A 24288-nucleotide genomic window follows, 5' to 3' on the forward strand; every position below is an offset into this window, starting at 1 on the left:
CCAATATGTAAACTGTATAAAAAAAAAAAAAACAGCCAGCTAACAGTATAAAGTATAGCTCCTGTCATATACTCACTGACTCTCACACACACTACAGCAACTCAACCATCCACTCTCTTAATGACCCACCTTTCCCACTCACACACACACTCACTCAGTAATATAATATAATAACTCATTCACACACAGACATACCCACACACATTCGTACTCCCGCACATGCTCTCACACACACACACACACAACCTCTCACTCACTCATACGCGCTCTTTCATTTACACATGCACAGGCAAAATGTGATGTGTATTGTCCATGATACTAAGAAGTTTCTTCAGCATCCTCCTCTCAGATACCTCAACTAGAGACTCCAGCTCTACTCCAATGACAGAGCCGGCTTTTTTGATGAGCTTGTTAAGTCTGTTGGTATCATCTGATTTTAATCTTCTACGATTTAGTCAAGTTTAATCTCTGACTTTATCTCCAAAACATCTAACGTGGGTTGTGCCTCTGATGAACTCATTCTTGATCCTATCCATCTTTGTCACTCCCAAAGAGAACCTCAACATCTTCGGCTCTGCTACCTCCAACTCTGCCTCATGTCTTTTCTTCAGCGCCACTGTCTCTAAGCCGTAGAGCATTGCTGGTCTCACCACTGTCCTGTACACCTTTCCTTTCATTCTCGCTGATACTATTTTATCGCACACCACACCTGACACATTTCTCCACCCATTCCAACCTGCCTGTACCCGCCTCTTCACCTCCTTTAAACACTCTTCGTTGCTCTGGACGGTTGACCCCAAGTACTTAAAATCCTGCACCTTTTTAACCTCTGCTCCCTGTAGCCTTACTGTTCCTCTTGGGTCCCTCTCATTTACACACATGTATTCCGTCTTGCTGCGGCTAACCTTCATTCCTCTGCTTTCCAGAGCATACCTCTACCTCTCCAACTTTTCCTCCACCTATTCCCTGCTCTCGCTACAAAGCACAATGTCATCTGCAAACATCATAGTCCATGAAGACTCCTGTCTTACCTCATCTGTCATCCTGTACATCACCAGAGCAAACAAAAAGGGGCTTAGAGCCGATCCTTGATGCAGACTCCACCTCAAACTCTTCTGTCACACCTACAGCACATCTCACCACTGTCTTACAGCTCTCATACATGTCCTGCACCACTCTAACATACTTCTCTGCCACTCCAGACCTTCTCATACAATACCACAGCTCAACTCCCTGTTACCTTCTCTGTACTTCTTCGCCAGCATCCTCAAAGCAAAAAACTGCATCTGATGTACTCTTTCTAGGCATAAAACCATATTGCTGCTCACAAATGCTCACCTCTGCCCTTAACCTAGCTTCCACTAGTTTTTCCCACAGCTTCATTGTCTGGCTCATTAGCTTTATACCTCTATAATTGCCACAGATTTGCACATCTCCCTTGTTCTTAAAAATTGGCACCAACACACCTCCCCTCCATTCCTCTGGAATCCTTTTACTCTCCAAGATCTTGTTAAACAAACTAGTCAGAAACTCTACTGCCACCTCTCCTAAGCACTTCCATACCTCCACAGGTATGTCATCAGGACCAACTGCCTTTCCACTCATCCTCTTCAACGCCCTTTTCACCTCACTTCTACTAATATTTGCTACTTTCTGTTTCACAAGAGTCACCTCTTCTACTCTTTGTTCTCTTTCGTTTTCCTCATTCATCAACTCCTTAAAGTACTCCTTCCATCTTCCCATCACCCTCCTGGCATCTGTCAGTACATTTCCATCTCTATCTTCAATTACTCTAACCTGCTGCACATCCTTCCCATCTCTCTGCCTCTGCCATCCACCTCTCCCTCCTTACTGTCCAGCCTAGCATACAAGTCCTCATATGCGCTTTGTTTGGCCTTTGCCACATCTACCTTCACCTTACTCTGCATCTCCCTGTACTCCTGTCCACTCTCTTTAGTCCTCTCAGTGTCCCACTTCTTCTTAGCTAGCCTCTTTCCCTGTATACACTCCTGGACTATCTCATTCCACCACCAAGTCTCCTAGTTCACGTCCCCCTTACCTGATGATACACCAAGTACCCTCCTACCTGTCTCCCTGATTACATTAGCTGTAGTTGTCCAGTCAACTGAAAGCACCTCCTGACCACCCATAGCCTGTCTCAACTCCTCCCTAAAAACTACACAACATTCTTCCTTTCTCAGCTTCCACCACTTTGTCCTCCGCTCTGCCTTTGTCCTCTTCGCCTTCCTCACCACCAGGGTTATTTTACACACCACCATTCTGTGTTGTCTGGCTACACTCTCCCCTACCAACACTTTGCAGTCACCGATCTCTTTCAGATTACAACGTCGACACAAGATGTAGTCGACCTGAGTGCTTCTGCCTCCACTCTTATATGTCACCCTATGTTCCTGCCTCTTCTGGAAGAAAGTATTTACTACTGCCATTTCCATCCTCTTTGCCAAGTCCACCACCATCTGTCTGTCTACATTCCTGTCCTGAAGACCAAACCGGCCCATCAAATTATCACCTCTGTTCCCTTCCCCAACATGTCCTTTGAAGTCTGCACCAATCACCACTCTCTCACCTCTGGGGATGCTCTGCATCACTTCATCTAACTCACTCCAGAATTTCTCCTTCTCTTTTAACTCACATCCTACCTGTGGGGCATAACCACTAACAACATTGAACATTATCCCTTCAATTTCCAGCTTCAGACTCATCACCCTATCTGATATTCTCTTCACCTCTAGAACATTTCTTACAAACTCCTCTTTCAGAAGAACTCCTACTCCATTTCTTTTCCCATCCACACCATGGTAAAACAATTTGAACCCTGATCCTAAGCTTCTGGCCTTGCTACCTTTCCATCTGGTCTCCTGGACACAAGTATATCCACCATCCTTCTCTGCATCATATTAACCAACTCTCTTCCCTTCCCTGTTCAAAGTCCCTACTATCACTCCTAAACTCTTGCCTTTTCTCTTCTCTTTCTGCTTTCGAACACGCCTTCCTCCTCTCCTTCTTCGACCAACAGTAGCCCAATTTCCACCGGCACCCTGTAGGTCAACAACACCCGTGGCGGTCGTTGTTAACCCGGGCCACAACCGATCCGGTATGGGATTAATATTCGTGATTCGCATCATTGATTTGGCAAATGTTTTATGTAGGATGCCCTTCCTGACACAACACACATTGCACGCATTTATCCAGACTTGGGACTGGCACAAGAAGACACTGGATGTTTTTTTTTTTACTGTTATAAAGCACCATGCCAAAGGGCACTGGTGGCTCAGTGGTAGGCAATTGCCATGCGGAAGTCCCAGGTTCGATTCTAAGCCAGTGCCCAAACCCCCAGCCACTGGATGCAGTGCCGGTCCCAAGCGCAGAAAAAATGGGAGGGTTGCAATAGGAAGGACATCTTTTTTGTGGTCCATGTAACAAATGTATCCATTGACGTTATGCTCACTACATACAGTACGCTACTGACCCGGTTTGTGTCCGCGGTCAAGTTAGTTTGATATTCGCATCTCCGAATTCAATAGCTGCGCAAATAAACCCGCAAATAAGATACCCACATATATTTCCTCTCTACATTATCTTTAAGCTACATCCGCCTTAAATTATACATGTTTAAAAGCATAAACACCATTATTCTCTACGGCGCAATGAATGATTTAGGAATAATCATCGCAAAATGCCGCACACCAACAAAAAGCATAGAACAATATTGATCTTCCCTTCTGTTCAGTGCCTGGAGGATCAAAAAGCAACTTTGTTGCCACACTGTTGACTAGAAATGCCAAACTAGTACTGCCTGATAAAATAATTTAACAAAAATACAGAAACATCAGCATACATATTGGAATAAATGAAATTACATATATAATACCGAATGGGGCACTGGTTGCTCAATGGTAGGTGTTTCGCCTACCATGCGGAAGGCCCGAGTTCGACTCCCAGCCAGTTCCCAAACCCCAGCCACTGGATGCAGTCCCAAGCCGGATAAAATGGGAGGGCTGCGTCAGAAGGGGAATCCGGCGTATATATATAAAAAAAAATTTAAAAAAAAACCTGCGCCAATTGTTGTGCGGACTGTGGCGACCCCTTGTCGGGAGCAGCCGAAAGATCAACATATACAGTATAATACCGAATGTTTCCTTATATATTGTTCCTAATGTTGCAATTAACATGCCGACCTTAAACCGTTTTTGTTGCACTACGGTTCCACTTTTTCTCTGATGTTATTTAAATTTACTTGTATTAATGATCCATTTTTTTGCCTGTGATTGTTTAGTTTTGAGTGTTAAATGAATTAGAATAGGTACTCTCCTAATATTTTTTACTAATTCCCTCCCGTTCATTGCGCCCCACCTGTCATGTCTGTATTCCCCACACTTTAAGAACCACGGAGTTAAGTAATGATGCAGTCAGAAATCAGCGCAAGCGAGCAGGACGCTACATGTACTCTTCTCAGTGTGATGACATTTTGAATATTCTGTGTGTTGAACACTATAGTAAGAGCAGCTTTACAAGATGAATTACCAACATTTGGATATACAGTGGTTCATTTTAATATTGTATTGAAAAATAAATGAACGGGGAAAAAAAAAAAAAAAAAAAAAACATGAAAACAAGTGAATTATAAACATTCTAGTGCTTGGTCTGCAAGAGTGCAATCTTGATGCTCAAGGCAAATTAATATATAAATAAAAGAAAAAATATAATGCATCCTTCTGACATTTACACAGAATCACAAAAGCATTCCTTTAAATTAATCATACAATCGGCCTACCATGAAACCGATACTGTACCAGCTACCAAAAAAAAAAAACCCTAATAAAAAAAATAAAATAGAAAATTGTATTTATACATCTATTTTCCATACACATGCCCTATTTGTGACGAGTTTAAAAAAAAAAAATCAGAACTGTACAGGATAGCGTACATGTCAGCCGTCACCTTGTGGATGGAATGAAAGCATCTTTGTTCTATTATACAGCAGGGAGACAGCAGATAGGCCTAAAGAAGCAACAGCATACAGTAATTTCACTTTGCTACCGTCACTGGTACAGCTCATCCTTTTTCTCTATGATTTGATCTCACAATCTTTATAATACTGTGGAACATAAGACATGTCATACATCTTTAATAAAATGCAGTGTTGTAATTATTTAAACAACAAGACTGACCAACAAAAACGTGTGATTAAAATCTATAGATCGCGCCTGATTCCTTTAGGTTTCTTCATCACATTATGAATGAGTAATTATTGGAGTGCCTTGTATTTCAGTGGAAAAGTTACAGTATAAAATGTGCCATTTCACCACTGGGGAGAATAGACTGGCATGTTTAACTACCCACCAGATTAGCAAGGTTGATGAGGGCACACCTTTCCTGACCTACGAGACTAATGCCTGTGTCCGCTAGTGACAAAGCCACTAATGCCAACATCGCAAGTGCTCGAACAATGGTGTAAACTTTGGCTTTATGATTGGTGCAGCGTCAGTTTGTAACTTAAGCAAGCATGGAGTTCAGCCTAAAAAAAACTGAATCACTGAAAGGCTACAACACCTGAGCAGAGGGAAATGAAAGACAATGGAAAAGGAGGAGGAGGGGGGGGGGGGGGGAAACAGTTTTATATGGGATAAGATCAACAATTAAAAAGAAAGGAGATGAAAATGTGGAAAAGATCAGAAGTTTAAAAAAAAAAAATGGCTGAGGGAATGATTGAATATAACACACAACCATAAACAAAGACCATAAATGAGCATTGATTATGCATTTAAAAAAAAACTTCAGTCCTCCAGTAAACACAATGTCAGCATGGTGAAATGAAGGACAGTTCAAGCATGGTGGAATTGCCCATCCTGCATTCTACAAACATACGGAACCAAGGACACATAACAGTTACTGTAGTTCTTTAACCCAACCTGGCGTGGCTGAGGCCACACGTTCATCAGGGCTGAGCAAGCCCTATAAAGGAGTTCATGAAAGATAACAGAGCAACTAGTTTTTCTTCTTCACGTTGTTGTTTGAGGGCAGTCTGTTTCGTTGAGCTGGCAGGATCGTGCTTGGCGTCACTTTGTTCCTGGCAACCTCAAAAAGCTTGCACAACACCTGAAAGAAGGAGTGCATGTTAGTTAGGGGCACAGAGATGAGGGCAAATAAACGAACAAGCGTTAGAGGGAAACACTGCCAGCAGACATCTCACCTTTCTTGGAGTCCTCTGTTCAGCAGAATGAAAAGAAAACGGAACAAGTTAGCAGAAGAAGAGAAAAGAAGCAGTGCATGAAAAAAGCCTCGAAACCTCAGATAAACATCTCTGCTATCAGAAGCCATGTTTAAATGGGTTTAATATTGAAAACCTTTTTTTTTTTTCTCCCCCGAATATAAAAATATTATATATCACACGACAACTGACAATTTTAGAATGCTTGTGTTACATCAAGTTTAAGACTAATTTGCAATTTGTGAAGAGACATGAGTTTTCATGAACATGGTCTCCCAAAGATCATAAAAAGAGGAGGAGATCTCTATCTAAATCAGCACTTCCACATGTGGAGGCTTTATAGAGACAAATTAAACAAAAACAAGAGGAAGTATGAAAAGCACGAGACTGGAATATTACACTGCATTCCCCATGTAGACCTACTGGACAACTCCAAGGTCACTGAGGTTCTGTTTGGAAGTGGTGCTTAAAGTGTAAAAACTAGTGCAAAAATTTACATAAAATCAAATCAATGCAACTTCAGATTGGAATAAATTTTCCTTGAAATGATTCTCATGAATATTACATCAAATGATGACTATCCAAAAAGCTCAGTTTAAACTTTTTAAAAGTTACAGTAGCAAGGTGAAAAGACAATGCGTGATGGCTTTTATTTAGCTATTATAGGCTAAAGCTTGTAAGACACTTGCACATTGTGCTGTGTTGAAACACGGTTGGCAAAATCTAAAAATGAAGACCTGAATAGAAACAAGAGCAAAGCTTCAGTAAAACAGCAGCTATTCATTAGGGTTTTGGCTTCACTGCATAATGAGTAATTTGTATAAATTTTATAAATTTAAATTTACTATGTTCATATAACAAGCCACATTATTTAAATTTTTTTGGCAGTCAATGAAGGATTCTGACTCTAATGTGCCTCACATTCATGCATCTTTGCTCACATTATTCAGTTACATTTTATTTGTATACGCTTTTAACAATCATTGCTGCAAAGCAGCTTTACACAATCAAAAGAATTATTTAGGTTTGTATGGAATGTGTATTAGAATGATCAGATTGTCCCTGATGAGCAAGCCGAGGGCGACAGTGGCAAGGAAAGACTCCCCGAGATGGCAATAGAAAGAAACCTTGAGAGGGACGGGACTCAACAGAGAACCAATCCTCATGTGGGTGAAACAGGAAGCAGGAATTGATCTGCATTTATACTGTGTGTTAGGTGGCAGCCAGTTCAGCTATAACAGTTAATGTTAATTTATGTTAATATGGAGTTCAGGTAGTTACTGGAGACTCAGGTAGACTCGTAGGAAATTCAAGTCCTGAACTATCGAGCGACTGCAGCCAAGTCAAGTCCTCAGAGAAACAGCTGTTAACATCAGTCAAGGCCCGGACCATCTTCATGGTAGTGTGAAACTGTCCCCGGACACATCCCAAGAGACACACGGAGCATGTGACAAGATCTCCAACCAGAAGGTGGGGGGGCAACCAGGATGAGTCAGACAGGTTCAGAGGGCAGATAAAGTTCAAGATCAGCTCAGGCATTTTGCCAGCATTTTGACCTTGACATTATCAATCATCATATTTGTTCAAGCACTCGTTCATTTCGAAACACTGCAAAAATATGCTTGAAGTTTTACTCTGGAGGATGGCGAGCAGTCAGTCGGCTGTGTTTGTTGAGCTCCAGAAGATGGAAGGGAAACCAGATGCCTTGTTTGAGCAGATATTGCTAACACTGCTATGAAATTTCCAGGCTGCCAGTGCTGACTGAGAACCCTATTCACATGCAGTGGCAAAAAGTCGCATGAATTCCGATTACTCACCCTCATTCAAGTCACATGAAAATATATCGTATATAAGCGCAATCTAAGATCACAAATGAAACCTCAGATTTGTGCGTTCAGACACAAATGTCTGGTAAAATCATTTGTGTTAGATCCGTCACACCAATTTTTTTAAAATAAATATGAAAAAATAATTGAGTGACCTCAGGCTGGTGATGTAAACATAGACGGTCACTTCTAGACAACAGAATCCCCAGAACGACTTATTTTCCTTCTTTGTTGTTGAAGAAAACAGCTTTATGATATGCTGTAAAGATAATGTTACGCTTGATGGTACAGTTTGAGTGGAAATATTTGATATAAAGACAACTTGTTTTTACATTACAGATTTAAAAAATCAGAAAAATTAAACATTTAAGGGGAGTGCGAAGCTTCACACTGTAAGAGAACCTCAACAAGTCACATACTGTGGATTATTGTTTCCTCTTATGTAAATGCAGAATTTGGTTCCAAAACCAAAAGAGGACAAAGAAAAGCAGATCACAGAAAGAGAAGATGAACCGAGATAATTAGCAGGTTGAGAATAACCCACCTGCTCCCAGAGAGTTTCTGCCACCTGGTCGATGACGCTGCCCACCTCACGGAACTCCCCTGAGTATTTGACATAGGCCCAGGTGCACAGAGACACCAGAGCCACGCCCATGACCAGATTACACAGCATTGCCACAGAGTTTACGCCCACAAAGCCCGTCACTAACGACACCACGTACATGGCAAACATGAGGGCAAAGAGTGTGGCCGGCGTGCGCGCCGCATAGAAAATGTTCTTTCCATCATTGTACTTGACGTAGCTGGTGTAAGCCTCGTCCAGCTCGGCCTCCAGCTGCTCCTGGTAGCGCTGACAGAACTCCTCGCCTCCCATCTTCTTAATGGTGCGGAACTGCCTTATGGAGCTCTGCTTCAACTCCTTGTGGCTGCGCTCCAAATCAGCTGGGGCAATGTAGGGCTTGTCTCCACCACACACCTGCAGCACACAGAGGGTACAAACTGTCAAGCTGAGCAACTTACACGAATGTGGAGAATAATACATTAAGACACTGCAGTTCTATGGTGTTATATGCAGTACATGAAATTTACATTAGAATTGGATCGAAAAATTTGCTCAACAATAACATCAACTATTTAACATCCACTATAAATGCAAAAGTGTCACATTTACCAACCAATTTATACACGAGAAAGAAAAGAGATTTCATGTACATATCCCAGTCCCACTTAAATTAACTACACTTTCTATATGCTACTGCATCTGGTGGAACCTCTTAAGAGCAGGATAATTTATTATTATTATTATTATTATTATTATTTTGTAGTGCAATATTCAAGACAATAATTTTTTTTTTCAAGACAATAAAAGTTCATTTTTGAATTTCAAATCGCAGTTTAATTACCTGTTCCATGCTCTTGATGTAAGTGTCCTTTGCTCCTGAAACTGCTGCAAGGTTGTTAGCTTCAGCTGTTGCCTTTAAAAAAAAAAAAAAAAAAAGGTAATTCATTGATAAAAAATAAAATTCATAATTTATAACAACTTAAGTTACAGATCAGACAGTTCGTCCACTGTGCCGTTATGAACATTACCTGTAACATAAACTTTGGATGTGGCAGCTCTTCTCCTTGATATATTTTCATGTAGGCCTGTAAAAGAACAGTGTTATGACAGAGCTAACTCACATTTATCCAATATAGATCAAGACAATAATGAGAAGGGGCTCTTACTTTAAAATACTGTACAAGATCTCTACATGTGACTTTAGAACCACTGATTTCTTTCTCCACCAAGTTCTCTGGAGCCAACAGCAGTGGGATGAGACTCACCAACTCCTTTTTAAAATCAGGATCAATGTCTGCATGTGTGGGAGGATGGAGGAGGGCAAATATTTATAAACTTAAATGTCATTCTTCCAAAATTAATTCCATCCCAAAAATGCATCTCATAAATAATAATGCAGAGTAAATAATACAAGCAAAGAAACACATATGACCAAAAAAAAAAAAAACCACATCACTTTCCTCTTCAAGTACTACTACCATTGTTCAGCCTCTAGAGGGCAAATGACTCGTACCTTTCAACCTGCCGTCAAAATAGGGGTTTGTGGCCACCTTGAGGCCAGGGTGAGGCAACAGGAAGCAGCTGATTTTGGAGAAACAGGAGTGAATGTGCTTCCGGACATCCTGAAGCTCCTCGTGTTGGTTCTGCTTTACCTAAGAGCACATCAGATATAGACCAGTTCAGAGCCATTATATATATATATATATATATATATATATATATATATATATTCACCAATATGCACAGTAGATGGAACATTTGATCACTAGCATTAGTGTTTGTGAGAGAAATGCTTATTTCGAACCAACTATCCTGTTCAAGACTGAAATGTGAACATGCTCTATAAAGGGAGCATACTTCGGTAAAGAACAGGGAGTCATCCATCTTCAGAGCTCAAACTTCTAAAATGACTAACATGCTACTGAACGTTTGATAAAAAGTACAGACGATCCACTTACTTCCAACCTTTTCTCTAAGAATTTATTTCCTCCTTCCAGGCCATATGCATGTTCATACGGGTAACTCCAGTCTCTTATAAGAAACATTAATGACTAGATATAAAAGAAAATGGTGACGGTAAAAAAAAAGGCTTATTGTATTAAATTCAAAAAAGTATTAATAGGTTCTAAATAGACTTTACAGTACAACATACCTGAAATGGTTTTAGGTATATTTCCTCCATAGCAAGTCTTCCATATTCTGTAAAAAGCTACAATAGGGAAAACAGTGATGGATTGATATCCTGCTGAACCTCATCACTAATATCTAAGTATCTAAGCAGTAAACAACCCCCACCCACTCCTATGCTGGTAAAATCATTTGAAAAAACAAAAGCAGGACTTACCTGTAGATGTTGAAGATCATCCTCTTGCACATTCTGGGATAAATTATAAACCTATAAATGGAACAACAATTAAACATGAATCTGGTCAACTATACATGCATTTAAAAAGGCAGGTTAAGCAAACTATTTAAAATGTGCTCCAGTAAAATGGGCATACTATAATCTAGACTAGGACAGGATATTCTGTCCATTTTGAAAGCAGATGGAAAAGTAAACCTGAACAGAGCTGGTCATGGTACTGAGAGCGAAGAGGGTGGCACAGTCTTTGATGGTGGATTGGCTATCAAAGGCTCCCTGCGTGTCCATGAGAAGCACAGCTACCTGCAGAGACGTACATGGCCACAAGGGAAAGACAAAAGAGGCTCAAGTATGCCAAGACACTTCGGTGCAATCCTAATAAGCATCTCATCAATGGCAGAAGTTTTAATAAAATAAAAAACCCATAGTTTCTTCTCTTGACACATACACACCTCAATATAGTGGTTCTCAAACTTTCTGCAGGAGTACCATTGCCCTGCACATTTTCTCCTGCTCTACCATACCCACGTCAATAAAGAAAAGGCTGCTAATCAGTTGGTTGTTAAATCATGTGTGCTGTGAGCAGAGAAAGCACTAAAATGGCCAAGCCCATAGTTGAGAACCACCACTTTACCACGTGCACATTTTTATTTGTCTTAGGTTAAAATCCAACTGTTTTACTCATCGTATAAAGCACTAGCTAACTGAACTGCAAAGGTTTCTGGAATTAGATCCTGCCTACATAAACAGGCACTTGCACCACTCACAGCAGCTCCAATAGAGCAACCTGTATACCAGCAAGTAAACAAATGTAGCTGGCCTAGGCTATACCTTTCCAAAACTCGTATTCGAAATTTAGTGAACCTTTGCTGTTGTAATATCTACTTTTCTGTGAAAGCTTTCCATTAGATTTTGAAGATTTAAAGAAAAAATATCTAATTTAGCCACAATAGCAATAGTCTCTGGACACTGATACCGAGTGAAGAGAACTGGGGTCTAGTTGGTGTTTCAGTTGCAGACCACTTGAGTTATTTTAAACCAAGATAAATTGTTCAGATTATTCATGGATAAATCTGCTTATTGCTGATTTCTTTTTGTGTCGTTCTAGATCTCAGTTCAGGTGTTCACATACAATAGGCCATATAACACCCATGTGTGTGCTTTTTTAAACTTTCGTCACAGCATAACTGTCAACTTTGTAAGAGTTGCTGTAATGCTTAGGAGTTCGCTTCCCGATTCGGTATGTTCAAGAATATATCCTGAGTGAGAATAGCTTCACACTGAACACAGTAAGACATCATAGCAGTTTTATTCAAGCTACATTGGTAGTCTATAAAGTTTCTCATGATGATTTATGTCTGTTCCGGACTGCCCGATAACTGCTGTTAATTTCCACAATAAAAAACATGAAAAACAGAAACATAAAAGATAAATAATTTAAATAAATCAAGAGCCAAATTGAGAAAACCAAATTTACTGTCTTTAACAAAAGGAATAAGTTGTAATCAAATAAACCCAGATTTAAAAAGAAAATTATTTTGCATCAGATATCAGCAGTCCTGTAATCAGGCGTAACCATAATACTATTATCCTGAAGGTCACTGTTAAGGCCAACAATGGAAGAACAGTTGCTGAAATTTTAAACCCGTTTCAGGGCGGGGGTTGGGGACTATCCATTAACGTACCTAGCTACATGTTTTTTTGTTTTTTCCCTTGTTTGCGAACTCGGTCACAGGTTTGTATTTTGAGAGGCTTGATGAATACAGAGATCAGTCGAGCGCATCAATGCTTTGTTAAGAATGAACAGGGTTTGGAGTTGTGTGTCGAGTGCTACCTTGGTCCCGTCTGGTTTCTCGACTACAAACACTTCGCTCCAGGCCAGGATTCCTGTGGTCTCCCTCTCACAGCCCCCTCGCCAGGTGAAGCCTGTCAGTGGTTCATCATTTCCTCCAAGCCATGCAGTCGATTTCTGCAACAGCATGACGCAGCAATTATAGCAAAAATGTAGTAACTCAAGGAACAAATTTTAAGGAAAAAAGGGAAACTAAGGTGGGATGCAAATGGGGGGGGGCGCCATAGGGTGCCTGAAATCTGGTCATTCACGCGCGTGTATGTTTTTGTTTTGTTTTTGTTTTTTTGGCCAAGTTGTCTTAGCAACACCTGTGGCTAATGGACCAACACACATGCTAAGAACGTAACCAAGGTGCAAAAAAAAAAAAAAAAAAGAAAAAAGAAAATTATATACACACACGTGTGTGTGTGTGTGTGTGTGTGTGAGTGAAACTGTCATGTCTCAAGCAAACTTTATATGGAGAGGATTGGTCAAACCATTTTGAAGCAATCAAAGTTTAAACACGGCAGGAGACCCAGCTCTCCACTGATTAGGTTTGTCGGGGTGCATGCAAAATTTCCCACACATTAGCAGAAGAGATACTGTGTTAGTCTTTATTGCTGAATGGGTATTTGGGAAGCTAGAAACCTGTTAATAGTCTACAGAGTGATTTTTTTTTCCCAGTAATTTCAGGGCCATTTATTTTTAATCAGCACCATTTTCAAAGTGGTGATTTTTTATTTATTTATTTATTTATTTTTTTGATACATTCGGCATGCCGTATCTCAAAAAAAGAAGAAAAAAAAAAAAAAAAAAAAAAAAAAAACACATGAGCAAGTTAGAGGTCAGGAAAGTAGAGAAGGTCAGCATGGGCTCCATGCTTAACTTGCAGGTTGAGCATGTCCCTGTGGGCTCAGGATGCCCAGCTGAATGCTTTTATACAAGTTTTGTTGGGGAACATGCTAAACTGATAGCAATATCGCCAGCAATAATGAATCTGAAAAAGAGGAATTTCTTGATCTAGCCTATTTGACAACAGTTCATTATTAAAGATGTTGACTAAGCATCTGCACCTTCACTTACCTGTTGGTACATGTATCGGAGCATAAAATCCAGCAGGAAGGACTTGCCCTTGCGGAATGCACCGGCGACCGACACCACCACCACGTTGAGATCACGGATGTGCTCCTGCAGCAGGATGCGCTCCAATGCCTGCTCGTCCAGAGAAAACTGGTGCTCATCTTCATCTGCCACCACGATCTGAACAGGCCTGGCCACCTCCTCTTCCTCCAGCAGCTCCTCCCCTTCGTCTTCGCTCATCTTACGAAACACGTCTTCTTCCAAACGCTCACCTACCCACCATAACCCCCCCCCCCAAAAAAAAAAAAAGTTAAAAAGAAAAAACTGCTTCTAATCAATCTCCTCACCACAACCCTTTATCCGTCACTCAGCTGTAAAGTGATGTTTAATCTTCAATAGACTAGCTTGACAGTGGTTTCCATACCAAAAACGTCAAATTTCTCCTCAAAGAAAAAAATTACTATAGCAACTTGCTCATACAATTTCCTTCACGTTGCTACTAATAACCAGTAAGCATTAGAACAAGCAGGCTCATACACTTCAATCAAAAATAAGGTCAAAATACTGACATGAATCAAGACAAAAAAAAAAAAAAAAAAAAAAAAAAATACATAAAGAAATTTAAAATGACTGAAGTTAGATTAAGAACATTGTTAAAACCTGGATGGAAAGTGCCAAAGGGTAGTGTGGTCAGAATAAAAGCATGGATGGAGATCAATTAAACTCTTGCTGTACCATTTAAAAAAAAAAAAAAAAAAAAAAAAAAAAAAAAGGTAAAAGTGGACAGTTTTTTTTATATATATTTTGATGGTCCTTGATGGTCCTAATGGTTTCAAACATTTCTGGCATGACGAGCCCGAGAGGTTTTCTACGCGCTACAGTGGAGGGGGCGCCATAATGGTCTGGGGTGCTTTATCCTTCAGTGGAACAATGGAGCTTCAGGAAGTGCAGGGGTGTCAAAGGGCTGCTGTCTATGTCCAGATGTTGCAGAGAGCATTCCTCATGACTGAGGGCCCTCGTCTGTGTGGTAACGACTGGGTTTTTCAACAGGACAACGCTACAGTACACAATGCCCGCAGGACAAGGGACTTCTTCCAGGAGTACATCACTCTTTTGGCCCATCCTGCGTGTTCCCCTGATCAAAATCCAATTGAGAACCTTCGGGGATGGATGGCAAAGTAAAGCCCAATCCCAATTCTACCCCTTACCCCTACCCCTCCGTTTGGCGCGTTCACGTGAAGGGGTAGGGGTGTCTCATTTCTCTTTTGGTTGGAGGGGTAGGGGTAAGGGCCAGATAGCCCTCCAAACGAAGATTTTTCGGGACCTCACTTCAAACGAAGGGCTAACGAAATTTTCAAGATGGCCACTCACTTGAGCAAGCAGACCCGTAAATTTAACGAATTTTTGCCACTAATAAGGATTTTTATGACAAGTTATTATATGTATATTAATTTTAGTCTTGTGTTTGTGTTTATGGTGATGTTTTGTAAAAAAACGTTTGCAAAAAAAAACGCTAAAGTTTGCTAGCGGATAGCGCCGATTGCGCAATATTACAAAAATATATTTTTGTCATATACACTTTACTGCATGCTACAAACAAATATGAAAGTTCAGTAGCACAGCAGTTTGCCGAGCTTTTGATAACGCATTGTTTGTTTTGCTTACGGCCATACTGTATGTGTACATGTAAATTAACGGATAAGTATGATGACGTATAACAGTGTTGTAGTGGTGTCCCATTTCTTAGGGGAAATATTTTAACCCTTCCCCTTTCCACTTCGTTTCAAGGGACAAGGGAAAGGGGTAGGGGTAGAAAATAGAATTGGGATTGGGCTTAAGTTTACAAAAATGGACAACAGTTCCAGACAGTAGATACCCTTGGTGCAGCCTTCTTCTCCACTTGATGCAAGAGTTTCCATGAGGTAAATGGGAACATTTCTCCAAGCATGCCGCTTTTAAATTTTTTTAAAGTAATCAACAACAACAGTGGAGCTACTCAGTACTGAGTTCATGTTTGGAAGTTTGATTTCTGTTTTGGGGGGAGTTTACGGGTTTTTTTTTGGCAGGTTTGGTCCCAAACTTTTGATCAGCTGTAAAACAGCCTGTTTCAGTTTAATCGTTGTTTTTATTAAATTGCATGTTTAAAAAATGTTTTGTCTCACTCCCATTTCTTAACCTTGTTAAGATTTAACCATGCAAAATATGATTTTTTGCCATTTTTCAAGTGGTCTTAAACTTTTGATCGGGACTAATATAGTAAGCATTTCCACAACCAATGCGGGCATTGTGTACTGTAGCGTTGTCCTGTTGGTACATGAGGATAAGCACCAGTAAGCATTAGAACAAGCAGGCTCATACACTTCAATCAAAAATAAGGTCAAAATACTTGATGTGGTGAGAACACTCAGGATTCAGACTAAATAGTTGTGTGACCATGAGAAATCCACTTGTTAGTAATCACATTAAAAAAAAAAAAAAAAAAAAACTTGAATATGATTAATATTGCCAAAAATCATAATTATGATAGCCAACACCACCTCACCCTACAATACAAAGTGCTTAGGCAATCATAAGATGAGTTCAATATCACATTATGCATGCTTTTTTTATAAAACATATTTGATTAGACATAGTATTGAGTAATAACTAAGACTAGAAGATAAGCTGCTGTATTATTTAGACTGTTTGCTGACATAACCAAGTAAACCAAACAGCAATGGGGGATGGTTTAAAAAAAAAAATAAATAAATAAAATAAAACACCCTGGGTAAAACAGAGTGCAGTGTAAGGCCTTGTGCAGCTGTGTGGGAGATGAGTCAGTGTTGCTAATTTGGCAACTATGTCTCCAAATTTAGTGACTTTATATAAAAAGAAAATCTAAAATGGGTGCTTTTTGCAGCCATTTTTTTAAAAACAGATTCTTGCTTCTCTAAACATGCTTTTGTGGATTCCCTACACAATCGATGTAAACCTATATTTAACCGACTGCTGAAAGCTGTCTTTGCGATCTCAGGGCATGATCAGTGTAGACTATAGACTTTTTTTTTTTTTTTTTTTTTTTTTTTTTAAACAAGCAAAGAATCTAGACCAGTCTTTGGGCATTTTCTTACTGGGGTCCAGGAGCCGCTTGAGCACACTGGTTCCCCGGGACCAGTTGATTTTTGTCTGAGAGCATGCAATCGATCCAAGCTCAGGAACGAATCCCTGGACCGATTGCAGAGATGGTCTCGGGAATGATTCAGCTCGGAAGGCGGGAAATAATTTGAGCTCTTGCTCAAAAGAGAAAGTGACAATTACTGTTTGACTCCTTACACTTTGACTCAAACTTTATGTATATACTCCAGCACATCTCAGACATCTTACGAGAATTGATATGATGGTGAACCACATAAGCTCCACACACAATTTCTGGTCATCTGTGATTGCTCTGACAAAATTTGGATGTTGAAAGAATTAAACTTGTAAAAGCTGTTACTGTATGGTTCCAACCTTCAGCTAATTTCTTGCTTTTATACTTTCTTGCAGACAGGTACTGGAGGAGACTAACTGAGACCTCTGACAGTAGCACAAGACCAGCTAACAGAAGAAAGAGGAAAACCCTGACATGCAAAAGCAGGAGACACTTGTTGCCTGGATGAAATCTCAAATTTTGATGGAGGAGCGCTGACTACAGATACAGAGGAAGGAACACCAAAAGATCTGTTAAATTTAAAAAAAAAAAAAAAACACATTTTTAACTATTTAATTTCAGTAACCCACCATCTTGCTAATGCAAGTACAAGTAAATATAGAAATTATGATACATTTTAATGTTTACGTTTCTCATTTGACAGATGCTACTTTTGTGTTACAACACTTGCTTGAGTTATATGTTACTTGAATAATTTTTTATAAAACATTTTGCACTCTAACCACTATTGTTTCTATTCCAAATCACCCACACATCTTGGATTTTACAGTAGACACTTATTTAAAAAAAAAAAAAATACAGTATAAACACACTGCATGGTGATGTCTCAGGTTCAATAGTTTCAGCACATTAGCCAAGTTTGAAAGGCTACACTCAAGGTAAGGGGAGGGGGGGGGGGGGGGGGGGGAAAAAAAAAAGGAAAAAAGTACAAGCATCTTTTATAGGAATGTTGTCTTCTTGATAGAAAAATTCGGCAGCCATTCCTGGTCTCTCCAGGTCACAAGGACAAGCTACCATAACACACCAGACCTCTCTTAAAAAAAAAAACAAAAGTACACGATTAGATATTTATTAAATGTATCTATGCTATTCGTTAAACATTACAGCATGCATTTTTTTTTGTAGCATTTATTGTATTTCACTGTACTCAACTGTATTCACTTTATTCATTCTTTACATTTGTATGAATAACTCACAGTGTACATGAACACTATTTGCTACAAAAAAAAACAATATTTAAAATAAGGCTCTTGTGATATGACCAAAAAAAATTAATGATTGAGCACTTTATCAATGTCACTGTGAAGAAAACAGACAGAAGCTGGTTTCTCACCTTACAGAGTAGAGTTTTAAAATCATTCCTCAGTGACATATCCGCGCAACGCACACTCATTTCACTCTCTGAGCCATGCGATAGTCAGTAGGAATGTTGTTCAGAGCGCGGTTAATTTTGTCACACAAAAAAAAAAAAAAAAAAAAAAAATCTACATAGAGCATTAACAGGTGTATGAGTTTATGACTCGCAGTTGTTTTTTCTCTCATATTTTGGACAGCAGAGAAACAAACTACATTCCTACAGCAACCTACTCTTTCCAGTATTGTAAAAAAAGCATGTGCCCGGGAACGGAACGGAACAATCATTCCCAGTAAAAAAAAAAAAAAAAAAAAAAAAAAAAAACGGTTTTATGGTGACAAACTTTACCTTGTGGTTTCATGAATGGTTAAAAAAAAAAAATATATATATATACACAAGCTTTATAATGAGTAAATAAGTAATAAGTAAAGAGATGGTAGTTTTGAAGTTCTTTAGAAAGTTGTAGATGTAAAGGGCACTCATGAAGAAAGGGGGAGAGAGGATCCCTTCAATTGCTCTCAAGACTGCAACATGAGTGTTAGAACAGTAACCCTACTATGAAGTACTGATGGTCTTCTAATACTCATGTGTTCAGCAGAGTTCGACATGCTTATGTGGACGATCCTTCCAGATTTCTGACCAAAGACACTGAACATGTTTAAGTAGCCATCAGAATTCCAGCGAAAGCCCCTCAAAAGTATTCCACAGAATGCTTCAATTTGATTGCACTTTCAAAGACACTGGAGCGATAATGGAATGATGGATGCTTTAAAAGGCCCTTTAAAATGGAGTTGGTTTACATCCCATACGGCACTGCACTACCAAATCATTAGAAAGAAAAAGGAAACCAAAGTGGGAACTCTAGCAGAAAGATAACTACTGCAGCCAGTCAAATGACTCATCTAATTTTGGGCATTGTGATTTTATTAAAGTTGATTCAATAGAATGCACGTTTACTGTCCGATTTATTTTAAACAGCTATACATTTTAAAACTCCTAAAAATACATCAAATGCTGTATAACTTATGGTGGTTATCATTTCTCATACAAAGCAATTATCTTTTTTCATCCCCCGTCAACATTCTACTCTACACTTTTGCATTTGTGCAAGTTGCAAGAAGTTTCTGTTAACTGCAAAGTTTATTATATTTTCTTTTCATTTTGTGAAGCAGCTTTTTGAGACAATAAAAAAAAATAAAAAAAAAAACACACACACACAATCATACGAGGGTGCATTGCATGACCTATAATAAATCGGTTTAAGCAAGTTCAGCAAATTTGATGTGAAAAATAAAATGTTAACAGCAAAACACCATTCTTGGGAGCAATTGCAATTATAAGAAAGAATCATAAGGAGGACAACAGTATGGTTTGTATATAAGAAATTCTCTCTCTGCATGCACACAAAAGAAGGGGGGGTAGGGTTGAAAAACCCACTACACAACGCAGACAAAGCTAATAATGAAATTGTGAGCATTAGATCACTTGAGAGAACCCAGAAGACAATTCCGCCTGTCTTAGTAAGGGCATGCTCTTCATTTCTTCAATGTTCTGTCCACAGACACCCAGGTGACCACCCAATACAGTAGCGAAATACCTAGGTGCAGATTCAATTTGTATTGGGATTCTTTATCACAAATTTTATAAACATAATTGAGTATACAATAAAAATAAATAAATTTTACAATGAGAAATTAAACAAATAATTTGCTTGAACCACAACCACTTAGTTGTAGGATTATGGAGGAATTGTAACATTTTACCACTAGAAAATGTAATACACACCAAAACAATTAAATAAAATTGTAAAAAAAAAGCAATTTACAACAAGGTGGGTGATGCGCGAATTGCTACAGAAAAATATCAATACATCACTAAAATCGATCAACAATTTTTATGATTTAAATCTTAGCACAGCTCTTGACTTGGATTATGAGGTATATTCCATGCCCTTCCTGTTCCTGTAGGTTGAGATGTATTTTTACTGAAACTTTAGTATTTCTACAGAGAATCTTGTGCATTATTTTCTCTCAGCACTGTATTCTTGTATAATGCTCTGCTTTGATGGAAGTCTCACTGAACATCATGCTCCATTTCCACTGACTATAAACAATACTCGTGCTTGCAGTGTAAAGTCCAGGTTCCAGCTCAACAAAGCTGATCCAAGTAGGTCACATATTAGCATGTCTAAAGGCCACTGTAATCTGACAGAAAGACGGAGTTAAACCAAGAGTAGAATGCAGAGTCAGATCTAAGGAAGTTAGCACTCTCTAAAAAAGCCAAAAGTCTAGTTGCAGTTCCCAAAACAAAAGCGTGAGCTAAGCGTTTACAACTTTCAGTGTTGCCAGTCTGGACTGGAGCCAGCCCTACTGGGTTAACTTTAACATAGATGTATGACTAATCTACAAAAAACATTCAGTTACTAGTTTGTCCTTTAAACAGTTGTCCTCATTTACTAAAGAAAGGGGGAAATTAAATAAATTAATACTTGAAACAAAATTGAATTTGAGTATTGCAATTCATGTACTCGCCACACTCCAAAAACTCCAAAATCAATTATTTATTTTTATAATTTTTTTGCACACATCTTGCTGTTCCTCTATAATCCAGTATGTGGTGCACTCCAAACTAATTAGTAACATTGGCAGACAGCAGCAAATTTGCTTGCTGGATTTGTTTAAATTCCAACAAAATTTAAATATGTTCTTTTATATACAGGTGCATTTTAAATTAAAATATCAACGAAAAGCTGATTAATTCCAGTAATTCAATTCAAAACGTGAAACTCATTATATAGATTCATTACACAGACTGATATTTGTTTACAGCCACCTAGGTATCATGATATCGTATCGGGAGTTCGGTGGCGATTCCCCCCTCTATGATTTACACTACAAAAATTCATAAACGATTGCCCTGCACAGGGCCTGGTTAACATTATGGTTCGAGTTTGCATTAAAGATCAAGTAATGATAAAATTTTCCTGCACTTTGAGTGATGGAAAGTGAACTTGTACTCAAAAGGCCCGGGTACAATTTATCTTTTGGATCCTCTTGTCGAGGGGTCATCACAGAGGAACATACAATCCTCATACATCTTGGCCCAGTTTTATGCCAAATGCCCTTCCTGATGCAACCCTTCCATTTTATTTGGTCTTTTGACAGGCACTGCATGGAAAGTGAACCTGAACCTTTCAAACGGCAGGTGAGAAACCCACCACTGAGCCAACAATGCCCCTCTAAACAAATAAATTATACGAATAGGAAATTCACCATGTATTCAGGTTTTCTTTTTGATTGATCTTCCATTACTGCCTCATCCTGGTCAGCCTCAATTAGACATATATCACAGGAACACTAGGCAGGGATACAAATGTCCACACACTGACCTATTAAACGGTCACCAAGTGGCAATGGAGCGAAACCAATCCATCTACCGGCAACAAGATTTTACTTTTAAAAGCACCAACACAAATCCCTGTAAGAGCATTCAAGTGCAATAGAATGAGCGCATGAACATATAAATATGGATAAGGATTTCAGCAGAAACTACTCTCACAGCTGCTGTCAGAGAAAACTAATCACCCTTTGACCAATCAGTATCTATAACAAATCAACAAGCCCAAGCTAAAGATCTACTTTTTTAAACAAATCCATTTAAACTGTGTGCGCCTTTGGTGGGTTTTCCCCATTTTATAATCTGCATCTCCTTTCTTTCCACATCCCTCGCAATCCAAACAGGATACACACATTTCAAAAAGGCTGCCAAGAAATAAATTCATGTTCTTATTTGAGTTATTACACACAAAAATGTGACAGAGCGTAGATACGGCGTTACTGTCAGGCTTGCTGAGAGAGGAATGTGGGTTTGAGCTGTCAGGATCAACTCGTAAAAACCACAAAAACAGTGATCAGTAACTTGCAGACCACATCCGCAGAAAAGACACAAACACACCCTCTCGTCTTTGAAAAGCAACAAAAGGGGTGGGGGGTGGTCAGGTTGGCGGAAGAAAAAAAAATAATTACATCCAGACAATAATGTTACCTTAAGTCACCAACAACAGCAACCGTATGAGCATTATATAATCTGCAAAAATTACCATCAGCTCAAAACTGTAAAACGTATTCTCCCAAATAAATCAATCATGAGTTTAATTTTTTAGCAGATTTCATTAAGCGCAGTACGAGTAAAGAGACGCATGTAAACATGATCTTCCACGTATAAAGGTCACCCTATAATAAAACTCAATAGTGTATTATGTCCTTGCTTTAGTTTGAACTGAAGTACATGCAAGTGATGGGTTTTAGAAATTATATTGTAATTATGTATATGCAATATACACATTATTTAATATTATATATATATATATATATATATATATATATATATATATATATATAAACAGTTCAATAAGCTGAACAACTTTAATGTAAACATGTAGGTCAAATGTCTGTACGGTAGAACTGTCTGCCCAAGTTATTAACAAAATTACATTTTGCAAGGTTGAGTATCTTACGCCCTGTTTAAGTTGTACTTCTTTCGTTGTCAGTCAAATACACTCCCTGTTCGGTAATGGGAGTCAATCACAAAAGGGGAAATTAGATAAACACGTTTTGTCTTAAAATCACTCCAGTGCGTTAAAATTTACTTACACCACGTCAGCGCTGTTATTTCAGCTAAAAATAAATAAATAAATAAATAAATAAATAAGCATGGTAGTGATTGCCATCCAGCAGCCAGTGCATGGAGTTAAACAGGCGGAGTTAGCTCTCTGAGTAAAGCCACAGTCTGTAAATACGAGATGCTCAAAGTCAAACCTTGCGTTAACGTTAAGACCACGAGCTATGGGCTCTCATAGTACATCATACCTGTCTAACATTTAAGAAAAACAGCTTAATCATCCACCGACAACACGAGGAAGGCAACACATTTCAATCACAGCCTCTTAATTAACCCGGAATCCTGTCCGCTATCTAACCGCACAGCCAAACCCTGTGTTTATGCTAAGTTAAAGCAGCTTTCTCCGACTTATTCACATCCTTCATTACTCTAAAATAAAACTGCTAAAAGAAGCAAAGAGAAAAAAATACAGCTTATAGAATAATAAAGTAAAATAAAGCACACATTGGCCTAACACATTCGAGAACGCTAGCATAAGCTTGACGCTACCCGCATCTTAGCATTAGCAGGTGTCATCAGTGCAAACCCATGACGAACGTTTTGTTTTATTTTTAATTCACGCCCGCCTACAGAACTTCACACATGCTGTCTTTATAGGCAAAACAGCTATGTATCTGTGCGTGTTTTATTTCAGTTGCAAGAGTTACCTTTATGATTTACACCGGAATGATTCTGAAGCTTTAGCCTGGTCTCCGCCTCCGCCATCTTTGACCCTCCAATTCAAAATAACCGAACACGTCTGACGTCAGTAACTCTAACTCCTCGCGCGCCTCTTATCCCAGAGCGTACGGCTCGAGCTCGGGGACACGTGCTCGCCGTTCCAACGTGCAGCTTAAAATGGGGTTTTGCCGATCGTCAGTAACCATGACAACCGATTTAACCTAGCAATATATTCTTAAATGATGACATATAATACAATTTCCGCTATTATATACATTGTTACGGCCAACTGCCCCTTATTTATATAATCTCTGTGCTTTTCAATGAGTTACTGTGACAGGTTATCCTCCCTATTCTGTTACGCAATGGAATAATCCGTTTCCATAGCAAGTGACAATCCAAATGAGCTGCACATACTAGTGTAATTTAAATTTGGCTGTCGAGTGTTAGCATGTTGTTAGCTAGTTTTAAACAAATGTATATACACGGCCTTGGTCCTAGTTCCACAGTT

General features: G+C 39.1%; 1 protein-coding gene across 3 annotated transcripts; it reads right to left on the reverse strand.

Moving 5' to 3' along the window:
• Positions 1-5638: 5638 nt before the first annotated feature.
• LOC128519637 (atlastin-2-like) lies at positions 5639-23873 on the reverse strand. 3 transcript variants are annotated; one of them, XM_053493433.1, is made up of 14 exons: positions 23765-23873; positions 13897-14165; positions 12817-12951; positions 11181-11285; positions 10965-11015; positions 10773-10829; positions 10579-10671; positions 10134-10272; positions 9787-9914; positions 9649-9705; positions 9462-9533; positions 8603-9034; positions 6215-6229; positions 5639-6120 (listed from the first exon to the last, which is right to left on the reverse strand). In XM_053493433.1, exons 1-14 carry the CDS (start codon positions 23820-23822, stop codon positions 6010-6012), a joined length of 1722 nt encoding a protein of 573 aa, XP_053349408.1. In that variant the 5' UTR covers positions 23823-23873; the 3' UTR covers positions 5639-6009. The 3 variants fall into 3 exon arrangements, with proteins under 3 accessions (XP_053349408.1, XP_053349409.1, XP_053349406.1); XM_053493434.1 differs by lacking the exon at positions 6215-6229; XM_053493431.1 differs by lacking the exons at positions 5639-6120; positions 6215-6229 and having other exon boundaries at positions 6242-9034.
• Between the last annotated feature and the right edge of the window lie 415 nt (positions 23874-24288).

The sequence above is a fragment of the Clarias gariepinus genome, chromosome 3, assembly GCF_024256425.1.
Source record: "Clarias gariepinus isolate MV-2021 ecotype Netherlands chromosome 3, CGAR_prim_01v2, whole genome shotgun sequence".
NCBI classification, from domain to species: domain Eukaryota; kingdom Metazoa; phylum Chordata; class Actinopteri; order Siluriformes; family Clariidae; genus Clarias; species Clarias gariepinus.

Bases quoted from the DNA above. Each gene is read 5' to 3' on its own strand.
- LOC128519637 (XM_053493431.1), bottom strand. From the start codon at position 23,822: ATGGCGGAGGCGGAGACCAGGCTAAAGCTTCAGAATCATTCCGGTGTA. The intron at 10,273-10,578 runs GTAAGTGGATCG...ATGTGCTCTTAG, and splicing joins TCTTAGAGAAAAGGTTGGAA to GTAAAGCAGAACCAACACGA. The intron at 9,035-9,461 runs GTAATTAAACTG...TGTGTGCTGCAG, and splicing joins ACATCAAGAGCATGGAACAG to GTGTGTGGTGGAGACAAGCC.